We start from the raw sequence: 14,527 nt of genomic DNA on the forward strand, positions 1-14,527 counted from the left end.
CCTGGCATGCATCCTGGTCCAGTGCCCACTATACCTCCATAATGTGACCAATTGCTAGTGTTCATGGCTTGAAGCCATGGCCAGTGTGGACAATCCATGGGGCATGGGCTTCAGCCCTGCTGCAGGACAAAATAAGCAAATCAGAGTAGACATTTGTCTGTGTTGGGGGCCAGGCCCTCTGCCCAGGCACCAAAGTTATATCACTATTTTTTGTACCTACATTTTGACACTTTAAAAAAAATAAAACACAGGACAGATTTGCAAATGCATGCTCTCAGAACCCTGTTGATGCGCCTCACACAGGTTTACTGCAAACTCGTCCACCAATTTGGCTGTAGCCAAAAGCAGAATTCTTTTTTCCATTGAAGTCTATCCTGATTTTGAAACGTTTACCACATAGCCAGTCCCTGGTGGCCATGCCCGCTTTAACCCCCTCGCTGGTCCCTGGTCGCCATGGCCAGTGGCAAGATTGTCTGGGACTCTGCCTTAGACACCAAAGTTATATTACAATTTGTTGCACCTGTCCTTGATGGGGGCCTGGCTCAATGTCCACTTTAACCACCTAGCAGGTCCCTGGGGCCCATGCCCACCTAAACCCCATAACAAGGCCCTTTGGCCATGACCAATGGCCAGATTGTCCATGCATGGCCTCCGTCCAGCACCTGAAGCTGTAGCAACGAGCAGAATTTCTTTTTCCGATTCAAGGGTATCCAGATTTTGAACATTTTGGGACCCGACCTTACAATTTTGCACAAACATTCAAAGTTGGGTGTAAAATCTTTTTGCAAACATGTGTGCAGATTTGTCAAACGGCACCAAGGTTATTGTGAGAGCCTCTCTCTAATTTTCCCAGCTCTTGGCGAAATGGCACCAGACTTTGTAAAGCATTCAAAGTTGGGTCTATGGGGCTCATACATTTTCTGATATCCCGCCTTTAATTCCGGCAGGATACCGGGAAACTGCCCCTACTGTCTCCGCCGCCTGATATTGCGGTATTACTGGGATATTACGGGCAGCAGAGACACCAGTAAATTGCTACTCCATTGAGTCCCATTGCACTCAATGAGATGGGATTGCCAGAATTACCGACTGGATGGATTAAAAGCAAATTTGCAAAAGCACATTTTCGAGACCAGGCCGCCCCTGTTCACGCAAGTTTGGTGCAGATCCAACCAACAGTTTAGGTTGTACATTTTCTTTCCCATTTATGTCCATCCGGATTTCAAACGTTTTGGTACCCCCTCCTACAACTACACCAAACCTTGCAAACAAATTCATTCAGGTCTATACTTTTTTTTCCAAAGTTTTTTGTGGATTAATTGAACAGCGCCACAGTTATAAGATGTCCCAAAACGGCTCCTCCTATGGCAAAGGCATCGTAACTATAACTACAGGGTCACTATCATGGACCCTGTAATACATTCCCTTTTCAGCCAAACAAGTGCAGTCTGCATGTGAGGTAACTTCTGAGTGAGAACATGTCCTATTTTTATCTATTATCACTCCTTCATTCCCAGGAATTTCTCAAAAACATGCAGAATTATTGATCCTTAGGTGTCCAGCAGGGGTTTTCAGATATTCCGGTGGATGTTTGATTTTTGTCTCAAAACCCATTTGGCAGGTTTGTAACAATACTGAATTTGAATCTTCTCATTATAAGTGCAGGCCCACAGGTACTGGAATGCTGGGTGATGTGGGCGTGGAGGTGAAAACAATGACAATCCGCCTGCTATCCCCTTTCCTACTACTTCCTACTTAATCCATGTGTTGGTTTTGAAGGCGAGAAAGGCTCCCTCACACATCATGCATGAATAGTTTGTCTTGCCTTTGCTTGCCTTGTGTATTTTGCACATTCTAGTAACCGAATTGTATTCTTTTGCCTTTGTAAGTGCAGAAATTTGGGAAGATGCATGCAAACAAAATGAAGGTGCAGTGGATGGCTGCTTACACATGATGTGGGACTACTTGTGCTGTCTGCAATATTTGCAGGTTATGGCGCAGAGAACAATTAAAATGATGGCAGGTGCGACAAATATAAGCACAGAGATGTTATTATGCCCCAACTAAGGTGTGAGTGTGGTATTGTGGTGGCTGTAAATAATGTTATGTTATGTTATGTTACCTAAATTTGTAGAGCGCACGGTCGCCCAGGGGCATCATGGCGCTGATGAGGAAACTGTCACACAGGAAGAGTAGTAAAAGTCGGGGGGCTAGAATAAGGTAGTTTTCAGGGCTTTCCTGAAAGCCAAATGGTTGGAGATAGACTTGAGTGGCAGTGGGAGGGCGTTCCACAGCCTTGCCGCAGCAATGGAAAATGCTCTGCCGCCGAGTCTTTCCCGATTGTACTTAGGAACCACCAAAAGGTTGGTGTTCAGGGAGCGAAGGTTGCGTTCTGGTATATAACGGACAAATTTAGTTTGGAGAAACTCAGCACCTAGGCCCTGGATTGCCCGGTGGACAATGCATAGTGACTTGAACTTAACTCGCTGGGCCACCAGGAGCCAGTGAAGTTGGCGAAGCACTGGCGAGATGTGAGCTCCATAGGGGGAACCTGTGGCCAGTAATAATAACAGCATTGTGTTCTTATATAATGCTCCATGCCAGACTGCTCCAGCTTCTAAGTGCTGCAAAAACAGGTGTATTATCACTACATTTTGAATGGCATTTTGTCCCTCCATTATAAATGTGGGGATGCAAGTGACAAAGAGCGGTTCTAGGTCATTTGGTCGAATATAAATGGTCGACAGGACAAATGGTCGACACCAAAAGGTCGACAGGTCAAATGGTCGAATTTTTTTATTTTATTTTTCACATTTTTTCTTTTTTTGGGGGGGTCCCTCCCCAACCCCCTTGTTTTTGCTAAAAACCCCTTTTTTCCCTAAACAAAAACCTAAAATATATATACATAAATAAAAAAGAAATCGAGCATTTCACCTGTCGACCAAATTGTGTCGACCATTTGTCTGTCGACCATTTGTCTGTCGACCATTTGACTAGACACCACAAAGAGCCTCATTGTGAGTAAGGTGGCGCGGGAATAAACAGTGCTTACCACTGTATTACCACACCGCCGCACTGCAACTTTGTTGGTAAGATAGAGGATTTTCCTCAAGCAAAATGCTGGAGGTAAATCCTCTGCCTTACAGCCAAAAACATCAAAATTGGCAGAATTACCACTGGCTTACCAGCTTTGACACTTCAGTCATACCAACAGGCATTGCACTGCACTGCCGATGAAGGCCAACACCTCCTGGTCCCCATCAGATCCTCAACTTGTCAAACCTATTGCCTCTCTAGTGGCCTTTCACCTTACTATTCTCTTCAACCTGCCCTTCGGCTCCACCTACTCCCCCCCCCCCTACTTTCCAAATGTCCATGGTCATCCCTCTCCTGGAAAAGCAAGGTGCAGATCAAAACATGCAGATTAACTTCCTAATCATATTCCTTCATCGTCACTACTCTAACGTGTTGGAAAGAGTTGTATTCAACTCCCTTACTAACTTGCTTGAAACGCACAACCTTTGTGACCCCCTCCAAGCTGGTTTCCACTCCTGCCTCTCCACTGAAACTGCTCTCATGAATAGCTCCATTTTTACTGCTTCTGCTAAACATTCCAACCTATCCTCTGTCCTAATCCTGTTTGACGTATCTGCTGCCTTTGATACCGTCAATCACTCTGATCTCCTCAAGTCTCTATGCTTGGGATTTGTGATCAAGCACTTGCCTTAATTGAGCCCTACATGGAACCTCATCAATTCCCTGTTTCCTGTAACAACAACAACTCTCAACTCACTCCTCTTACTGTTAGTGTTCTGCAAGCTCTGTCTTGGGTCCCCTCCTGTTCCACATTGTACATTTCAGATCTCTGGGCACTAATCTCCTCCTTTGGTCTCTCGTACCAACTCTTCGCAGATGACACCCAAATATTTTTTTCTTTTCATGAACTCTTCACTGAGCTATCTATCAAAGTTTCTGACTGTCTCTCTACGATTAAATACTTGATGGAATCGCACTTTGTTATGTTGAACTCCTCCAAAACAGATGTGCTTTTCTTTCCTGTCAAATCCTCTCTCTCTCTTCTCCTCCCCTGCCTTTCCAGTTTCCACCGGACACTCTTCCCTACTCCTCTTCAGCTAGAAACTTTGGTGTCATCTACGACCCTTCACATATATTCTCTACCTTCATCTCTAAAATAACAGGAAAATCAGGCACCTCCGTCTCTTCAAAACCACCAAACATCTCCTAACCACTTGCATCGTCTCTAAACTGAATAACTGTGCCAATAGCCTCTTTAGTTTTTTGAACTATGCATTCTGTCCCTTTGACAAGATTGTCAACTTGGCTGCCATGACTCTCTTTGAACCCCCTTCCTTCACCCCTACTTACTCCTATTGTCAGCAGGCTGGCTGGCTAACTATGCAAAATGGGGCCAAATTTAAATGTCTTCCACTAGTGTATAGATCCATCCACTGTTAGGCACCACTGTATCTATCCTCTTCTATCAACCCCTACAAACCCTCTCACAGCCTTCGCTCTCTCTCCTCCACCAACCATGTGGCACCATGCCCACCCTCTGCTTCCTCTCACCCTTCTTGCTATGCATATTTGGAACTCAGTCCCCTCTGCAATTCAAAACATGGTCCACACCAATGTATTCAAATGCACATTGCAAGCCCACCTCCTCACTTGTGAGCTGTCCTCTTGATTCACCTCTGCAGCCTTACTACTTACACCTTTCCTCACCGCTAACCGGACTCTTGCCCCTCTTTTCCCTGCAACAGTAACACGCAATATTTTGAGGTCACAGCTCATGGCTAGACTGCCTGCCCAGTGACACTTGTCCTAAATGTGTCCACCGTATTGTTCCCCGTATCTGTTCAGTATACCCTTTCCCAAACCGGTCGTCATGTCACTCGAACTCTCCCCATTAAAAGAGGCTTAATTCCTCCAGTGTATCTGCTATATTACACTTCGTATGATCCTTTGTGGCCAATAGAGCTTGTTTCCCTGTATGTATGTATGCAAATAAATACACATGACCCAGTTCTAGTGCATTGCTGCAGTTCTCTGCATTCCTAGTTACTGCTTTCCTTTGGCTCCTAGACTCTGGTAAGTATTCTATAGTGTCCTTTGTTGTGCCTCTGCATATTCCTTGTACAGATAGATATTGCCTCCTATACTTACGAGGAATCTCTGCCCCTTCCTTTACATCATGTTACCAGCAGTTTATAGTGATGCGTAATGTCTGTTCCCACATAAGGCATCCAGTGTATGTTCCGGCTGAACCCACATAGGCTTGTCCCGTGAAGGTACACTCAATGTGTCCCCTTTACGTTCCAGACACAGAAGCAACCCTCAATGCCGCCTTTCCCTCGGGCTTGCAGGGTGAGTGTATGTAAGAGTAACTTGCAAAGAGGAATTGAGCATCCTTTATTCCTGTGGATATTCTCACGTCCGACCTTTGTACACCAGTGGTGGGATTCCAAATTTTTGATCCAGTCCATCGTTCTCATCCTTTCTTGTTCACCATCAGGGTCTGCTTTTTGTTCCTGTTCCAATGATCTTATTTACCTTGTCTTTTCTTCCTTCTTGTTTACCATAAGGGACTGCACACGGCAGTCCCTTTATATTAGCCGTTTCCAACCCTATAGGCGGGTGCACTGTGCCTCTCATCCCACCTACCTACTCCCTCTGCCTCTCCTCTTACTATAACAACACAGACTCCCTGGAATGCCATCCTGCATTCCAAACCACTGGCCTCTTTCTGCCTTTTTTATACTGTAGCCCGTGACGCAAGTTGTTCTATAATGGCAGTGATTGTCGGCCCTTTCTCTTATTACCCTGTATCTTGTTATTGGCTGGTGTACCACCCATCACCTTCTTGGTGAAACGCCTCTCCCCATTATTATATTGCAACAGTCAGCATACTCAGATTGATTGAGGTCTAAATTAAATTGGCTTTCTCATCTGGACTAAGCGATCAAAAGAGCTGGTTGCCGTCTTGGAATCTGGTCAATTCAACATGGCGGTAGAAGAGCCCATGCTCCGGTGATCTGGGGCGCTGGCTTGTGTCCATGCATATTCTCTATCCCTGCGCTCAGTCCATATTCGTCCCTGCACCCATGCAGGGGTCCACAAGTCTTCATGTTTCTCTATGCTCCTGTTTGTGCCCCTCTACACGCTTCTGTGACCTGAAGTGTGCACGTCGCTGGACGTCTTTCAACTGTTGGTAATTTCACTGTGAGTCTCTAAAACCTGCAATAGTGTAGTGTCTGCCTAGAGTGCCTATGAGTCTGTACAAACATCCTTCAACTATGCAAGGAAATGGTTTGGGGACTGCGGACATGTCGCCCCTCCGTGCACCAGCCTAACGAGATGTTCCACAATCTTTGCATTGCGCTTACCGTGGGGAAGGTTCTTCCTGGTAGTGTGGCTGCATGACCCAGGGCAATTTATCAGAGGGGGGGCCTAGATAGATGTGGGATAATCCTCTTTGCAACACCTTCAGGAGTGGCATCATAGAGCGGGTAGCTGCTCCTGGTTTCAGAGACCATCTAGGCCCCTCAAATGTGACTCTGTTACAAGAATAACGACTTGCACCTCCTACATAACCGTTTAGCAGAAGTACTAAACTCATACACCAGGTGCTATTTTGTTTTCATTGAATGCTAACCTGGAGGGATAATGGTAGACCCCCAAAAACCATCAAAAAGCGAAATAAAATTCAGCATCTAAAGAAAAATCACAAATGACTTCTCAAAGCCAGCTGTCCCTGTAAGGTCAACGTGTACCTTCTTCAGCAACCTATTAGCGTGACACACATCAATGTACCTCAGCCAGGGATCTTCCTTCAATGGTGTGTGCCGGGAGAATCTGGGTGACAGCATTCGAGGAACCTATGCATGTTCTGAACAGTTTCATATTTTCCATGAAATGCAAAACGAATAGACAACACTTACCTCCAAGTCCATGGTCAGTCCGTAGAGTTCAAACTGCGTCTCAAAGCTCATTGAGTGAAGTTCATCCGTCACTAAATGAGGACCCTAAAGAATACATAACAAACATGAATTTTAATTGCAGGGATTTCTTTACACTCACCCACCTTCAAGTCATCACGTGACCCGGAGATATCTTAGCCATGTGTTATTGATGCATCCAAATTCCTCTATATGATGTGATGGGTTATTTATAACACGCTTAATACCCAGAGGTTTCTAAGTGCGGGCCCAGGGATTGAACCTGTGTTGCTGCTCTGTGTCGTCTTGTTTCCAAGGCGAGCAGGTTCCTGCTGAGCTATCCTCCCGAGCCGAGACTATATTCATAGACGCTACCATTTGCAAGCCTAGGTCATGCTGCAATCTGCCTCATGATACGGGCATGCTAATCAGCACCCATGAGATCATGTAAGTGGCCTTGACATGTCTTGCTTTAGTTGTGGCTGGTGTGAATAGGTAATTTGGTCAATTTCGACTATGCAACGTTGATCAAAGTACAGTTGCTTGAGAGAGACACGGCAATACAGGCATAACGAGCAAAGCCGTGGGCTAAAATGTGGTGATTGTTCGTTGGTACATTACGAAAGTTTAGCCGGGGGCGAGCAATGGAAGATCTGGAACCCCCTTCCTGCTATCGTGTGGGGCATGCAGCCTCAAGGTTTCTGACGCCCTTCTTCCCCCCTCTTTCTCTTTTCCTCCCTTCTTTTCTAGGTCGTAAAATGAGTTCTCTGATGCAGCCTAAGAATGTAAAATCCAGTTTATTGATCTAAGCAATGTTTGTAAACCTAGAATACTCTGGCTGTTATTTGGTGGACTCGTGGCTTACAGAAACTCAATAAAAACATGATTTAAAAACGTGTTTAGTGTTGTTGGTCTTGTGTATTCAATTTGTATATGTATTTAAAACTGTCTTTCGAAAACCCTTAGCTCTCAACATTTCATTGAAGAGACCATTTACATGAAAAATTACCTGTCACGTGGTCTGATCAGGCAACCAATTAAATCCGCAGCCCGGAGATGACCACGGCTTCCTTTCCACGAGCCAGAGCTATAATTATGTTTCATTTTTTAGCACACTTAGGGCCTGATTCAAAAAGTGTTTCCCAATGGCACTGCGCCATTATACAACGCTTCTGTGAAACAGGCTCTTGTGCTTCAAATGTTGGAACTTACACACTGCTTATTTCTCTTGTACACTTGGGCCCTATACGGAACGTAGTGCGTACGAACACGGGTTGCGTCAGACGCCGACAGAGACAGGGAACCCTTCCAATAAACATGTGTTCACAAGTGCCAGCAATGTTCACAGACAAGCAATACTAATGATCCCCTGGTCAGTGGATGGCTACCACAGCCCTTCAAGTTGATCATGTGCAAAGGCTTCCAATGTGGCTCCAGCCACGCTGGCAGTGTTAGAACCTGGCGTTTTGCCGACAGGAACTACTTAGAAAGTAAATTTACTTCAGGGTCATTCCTTCGAAAAAACGAATTGAATTTCTTTTTAACATATTGTGTGGTTCTGCCAAATCTCCTTCCCCTATACTACTACCCCTACTCCAAACCCCTTCCATTCCCTTTTAACCATTTACCCTCCACCACCTATATAATTCGATGAGTTTTTCCGAAGGAATTACTTCGAAATAAATTACTGTCGGTAAAACAATGGGATATGGTTAGAACATATGCAGCCCAACCTTCCTTACACAGGCTCAGTCAGTGTGTGACTCCCCTGCTGAGCTACTTCCATAAATGAGTCCCAAGAAGTTCCTTATCCATGCAAAACTGCCACACAGCGACCTGAAGGTGCAGACTGACTAAATGTCTCCTGCAGGTGGCAGATTTTCAGTTCTCCTTCTTATGGCCTACCTGCCCAAATGCATGCTTATTTCCAAAGGTGATTCCATTATTAAGAATTGGCACCCCTGCATGGCAAATTAATTAATGCCAGATATGGAATACCTGCCTGTAGATAAAGTAGGCATGAATTAATGCCAGATATGAAACATCTGCCCGTAGATATGGAAGGCATGAATTAATACCAGATATGGTACAACGGCCACAGGCATGAATTAATGCCAGATATGGAACACCTGCCTGTAGATTTAGTAGGCATGAATTAATGCCAGATATGGAACACCTGCCTGCAGATATAGTAGGCATGAATTAATGCCAGATATGGAACACCTGCCTGCAGATATAGTAGGCATGAATTAATGCTAGATATGGAACACCTGCCTGTAGAGATAGCAGGCATGAATTAATGCCAGATATGCAACAGCTGCCTGTAGATACAGTAAGCATGAATTTATGCCAGATATGGAACACCTGCCTGCAGATATAGTAGGCATGAATTAATGCCAGATATGGAACACCTGCCTGTAGATTTAGTAGGCATGAATTAATGCCAGATATGGAACAGCTGCCTGTAGATATAGTAGGCATGAATGAATGCCAGATATGGAACACCTGCCTGCAGATATAGTAGGCATGAATGAATGCTAGACATGGAACACCTGACTGTAGATATAGTAGGCATGAATTAATGCCAGATATAGAATACCAGCCTGCAGATATAGTAGGCATGAATTAATGCCAGATATGGAATACCTGCCTGTAGATTTAGTAGGCATGAATTAATGCCAGATATGGAACACCTGCCCGTATATATAGTAGGCATGAATTAATGCCAGATATGGAACACTTGCCTGCAGATATAGTAGGCATGAATTAATGCCAGATATGGAACACTTGCCCATAGATATAGAAGGCATACATTAATGACAGATATGGAACACCGGCACATAGATATAGAAGGCATGAATTAATGCCAGATATGGAACACCTGACTGTAGATATAGTAGGCATGAATTAATGCCAGATATGCAACACCTGCCTGAAGATATACCAGGCTGAATTAATGCCAATTATGGAACACCTGCCTGCAGATATAGTAGGCATGAATTAATGCCAGATATGGAACACTTGCCTACATATATAGTAGGCATGATTTAATGCCAGATATGGAATACCAGCCTGTAGATATAGTAGGCATGAATTCATGCCAGATATGAAACACCTGCCTGTAGATATAGTAGACAGGCATTAATGCAAGATATGCAACACCTGTCTGTAGATATAGTAGGCATGAATTAATGCCAGATATGGAACACCTGACTGTAGATATAGTAGGCATGAATTAATGAGAGATATGGAACACCTGCACATAGATATAGAAGGCATGAATTAATGCCAGATATGGAACACCTGACTGTAGATATAGTAGGCATGAATTAATGCCAGATATGCAACACCTGCCCGTATATATAGTAGGCATGAATTAATGCCAATTATGGAACACCTGCCTGCAGATATAGTAGGCATGAATTAATGCCAGATATGGAACACTTGCCTACATATATAGTAGGCATGATTTAATGCCAGATATGGAATACCATCCTGTAGATATAGTAGGCATGAATTCATGCCAGATATGAAACACCTGCCCATAGACATAGAAGGCATGAACTAATGCCAGATATGGAACACCTGCCCGTATATATAGTAGGCATGAATTAATGCCAGATATGGAACACTTGCCTGCAGATATAGTAGGCATGAATTAATGCCAGATATGGAATACCTGCCTGTAGATTTAGTAGGCATGAATTAATGCCAGATTTGGAACACCTGCCCATAGATATAGTAGGCATGAATTAATGCCAGACATGGAACACTTGCCTGCAGATATAGTAGGCATGAATTAATGCCAGATATGGAACACTTGCCCATAGATATAGAAGGCATAAATTAATGAGAGATATGGAACACCTGCACATAGATATAGAAGGCATGAATTAATGCCAGATATGGAACACCTGACTGTAGATATAGTAGGCATGAATTAATGCCAGATATGCAACACCTGCCCGTATATATAGTAGGCATGAATTAATGCCAATTATGGAACACCTGCCTGTAGATATAGTAGGCATGAATTAAGCCAGATATGGAACACTTGCCTGCAGATATAGTAGGCATGAATTAATGCCAGATATGGAATACCTGCCTGTAGATTAGGTAGGCATGAATTAATGCCAGATATGGAACACCTGCCCGTATATATAGTAGGCATGAATTAATGCCAGATATGGAACACTTGCCTGCAGATATAGTAGGCATGAATTAATGCCAGATATGGAACACTTGCCCATAGATATAGAAGGCATAAATTAATGAGAGATATGGAACACCTGCACATAGATATAGAAGGCATGAATTAATGCCAGATATGGAACACCTGACTGTAGATATAGTAGGCATGAATTAATGCCAGATATGCAACACCTGCCTGAGGATATAGCAGGCATGAATTAATGCCAATTATGGAACACCTACCTGCAGATATAGTAGGCATGAATTAATGCCAGATATGGAACACTTGCCTACATATATAGTAGGCATGATTTAATGCCAGATATGGAATACCAGCCTGTAGATATAGTAGGCATGAATTCATGCCAGATATGAAACACCTGCCTGTAGATATAGTAGACAGGCATTAATGCAAGATATGCAACACCAGTCTGTAGATATAGTAGGCATGAATTAATGCCAGATATGGAACACCTGCCTGCAGATATAGTAGGCATGATTTAATGCCAGATATGGAACACTTGCCTGCATATATAGTAGGCATGAATTAATGCCAGATATGAAACACCTGCCCGTAGATATAGTAGGCATGAATTAATGCCAGATATGGAACACCTGCCCGTATATATAGTAGGCATGAATTAATGCCAGATATGGAACACTTGCCTGCAGATATAGTAGGCATGAATTAATGCCAGATATGGAACACTTGCCCATAGATATAGAAGGCATAAATTAATGACAGATATGGAACACCTGCACATAGATATAGAAGGCATGAATTAATGCCAGATATGGAACACCTGACTGTAGATATAGTAGGCATGAATTAATGCCAGATATGGAATACCTGCCTGTAGATTTAGTAGGCATGAATTAAGCCAGATATGGAACACTTGCCTGCAGATATAGTAGGCATGAATTAATGCCAGATATGGAATACCTGCCTGTAGATTTAGTAGGCATGAATTAATGCCAGATATGGAACACCTGCCCGTATATATAGTAGGCATGAATTAATGCCAGATATGGAACACTTGCCTGCAGATATAGTAGGCATGAATTAATGCCAGATATGGAACACTTGCCCATAGATATAGAAGGCATAAATTAATGACAGATATGGAACACCTGCACATAGATATAGAAGGCATGAATTAATGCCAGATATGGAACACCTGACTGTAGATATAGTAGGCATGAATTAATGCCAGATATGCAACACCTGCCTGAAGATATAGCAGGCATGAATTAATGCCAATTATGGAACACCTGCCTGCAGATATAGTAGGCATGAATTAATGCCAGATATGGAACACTTGCCTACATATATAGTAGGCATGATTTAATGCCAGATATGGAATACCAGCCTGTAGATATAGTAGGCATGAATTCATGCCAGATATGAAACACCTGCCTGTAGATATAGTAGACAGGCATTAATGCAAGATATGCAACACCAGTCTGTAGATATAGTAGGCATGAATTAATGCCAGATATGGAACACCTGCCTGTAGATATAGTAGGCATGAATTAATGCCAGATATGAAACACCTGCCGTAGATATAGTAGGCATGAATTAATGCCAGATATAGAATACCAGCCTGTAGATATAGTAGGCATGAATTAAGCCAGATATGGAACACTTGCCTGCAGATATAGTAGGCATGAATTAATGCCAGATATGGAATACCTGCCTGTAGATTTAGTAGGCATGAATTAATGCCAGATATGGAACACCTGCCCGTATATATAGTAGGCATGAATTAATGCCAGATATGGAACACTTGCCTGCAGATATAGTAGGCATGAATCAATGCCAGATATGGAACACTTGCCCATAGATATAGAAGGCATAAATTAATGACAGATATGGAACACCTGCACATAGATATAGAAGGCATGAATTAATGCCAGATATGGAACACCTGACTGTAGATATAGTAGGCATGAATTAATGCATTTTTGGAACACCTGCCTGCAGATATAGTAGGCATGAATTAATGCCAGATATGGAACACTTGCCTACATATATAGTAGGCATGATTTAATGCCAGATATGGAATACCAGCCTGTAGATATAGTAGGCATGAATTCATGCCAGATATGAAACACCTGCCTGTAGATATAGTAGACAGGCATTAATGCAAGATATGCAATACCTGTCTGTAGATATAGTAGGCATGAATTAATGCCAGATATGGAACACCTGCCTGCAGATATAGTAGGCATGATTTAATGCCAGATATGGAACACTTTGCCTGCATATATAATCGGCATGCGTTCTTTTTTAGATCCGACTTGAGTTCTCTGGCACAGCACGTGCAGCAATATATAGAGGGGCCCTGGTGTCCAGTTCTGCCATGATGCAGAAAGAGTGCATATTGCTGAAAGCTCTACTACACTGTACTATCAGCAAGTTTGTAGAAGCCAGGACTTGTGTGTACGTTGGTTATTTAAATTATTGTTGGCATTAGAATGTCCTTGATTTGTGTATGCTGCAATTATTAGTGCGGTTAACGAATATAATAAAAAGGTTTCCAATCCAAAACAGCAGCCATTGGTTGGTGTGAATGTTGCTTGTAAGAGCTCCTTTTGTTTCCATGGCACTTGATACATTGATTTATTCACACATTTGAGTGGTATCCCATTTTGTCCTTATTATTGTGATTATTATTCTTAGAACTCTATTAGCTGTCATTTTAGAAAAAGAGTATTGTTACAAGGCACCAATCAGTCATGGATCATGCTACCAAAACATAAATAAGCAGGCTTTTCTCTGTTTTCATTATGGTGCCCATGATGGATTGGGAACCTCATAACCTCATAACCCGATATGAGCCTCTCAATCCTTCATGGCCACACAGGAGCCATTTATCTTGGGATGGAGGGTCTTGGCAGCCCACACCTAGCCATCTTATGTTTGCTCAATGCGGCCCGGCCCATCATGTTGGACCAAAGCGGGCGTAGATGTTAGACACGCCTGCGTTGGAGAATATTGATGGCTGTCTATTCACAGTGGTCCTAAAAAAGGGTTCAGGGAAAAGGAGCTTTAACTCATATTTCTGCCCCACACTGATATTCACATGTCATGCGCCCTGGTGCTTTATAACCAATCCCAGACCGCAAGCGCATACGTTAGCGCTTTTTTTTTTCGAAATATATTTTTATTGATTTTATACATACACTATGTCACATGTGGCATATACTTCAATAGCGCTGCAAGCAGCGAACAGTGCTTAAAAGTGCATGTAATAAACAAAAAGAACATAAACGACAACAACAGGTCAGAGAAATGTTCGTGGGGGGAGCCAAGAGGGCAGGGGTGCCAAGATAGTAGCTATTAGTTGAGTGAAGGTGGTCAAGGGGAATTGTTCATG

At 43.1% G+C, this 14,527-nt stretch overlaps 1 protein-coding gene across 1 annotated transcript in view; it reads right to left on the bottom strand.

The window, feature by feature from the left end:
• STAT4 (signal transducer and activator of transcription 4) overlaps positions 1–14,527 on the bottom strand; it is a 632,296-nt gene that overhangs the window by 238,716 nt on the left and 379,053 nt on the right. The window contains exon 15 of the mRNA XM_069615680.1: positions 6,960–7,043. Within this exon, the coding sequence (XP_069471781.1) occupies positions 6,960–7,043 (84 nt within the window). The remainder of the gene's footprint in view (positions 1–6,959; positions 7,044–14,527) is intronic.

This window comes from Ambystoma mexicanum, chromosome 9, assembly GCF_040938575.1.
Source record: "Ambystoma mexicanum isolate Mex_15411 chromosome 9, UKY_AmexF1_1, whole genome shotgun sequence".
In the NCBI taxonomy this organism is placed as follows: domain Eukaryota; kingdom Metazoa; phylum Chordata; class Amphibia; order Caudata; family Ambystomatidae; genus Ambystoma; species Ambystoma mexicanum.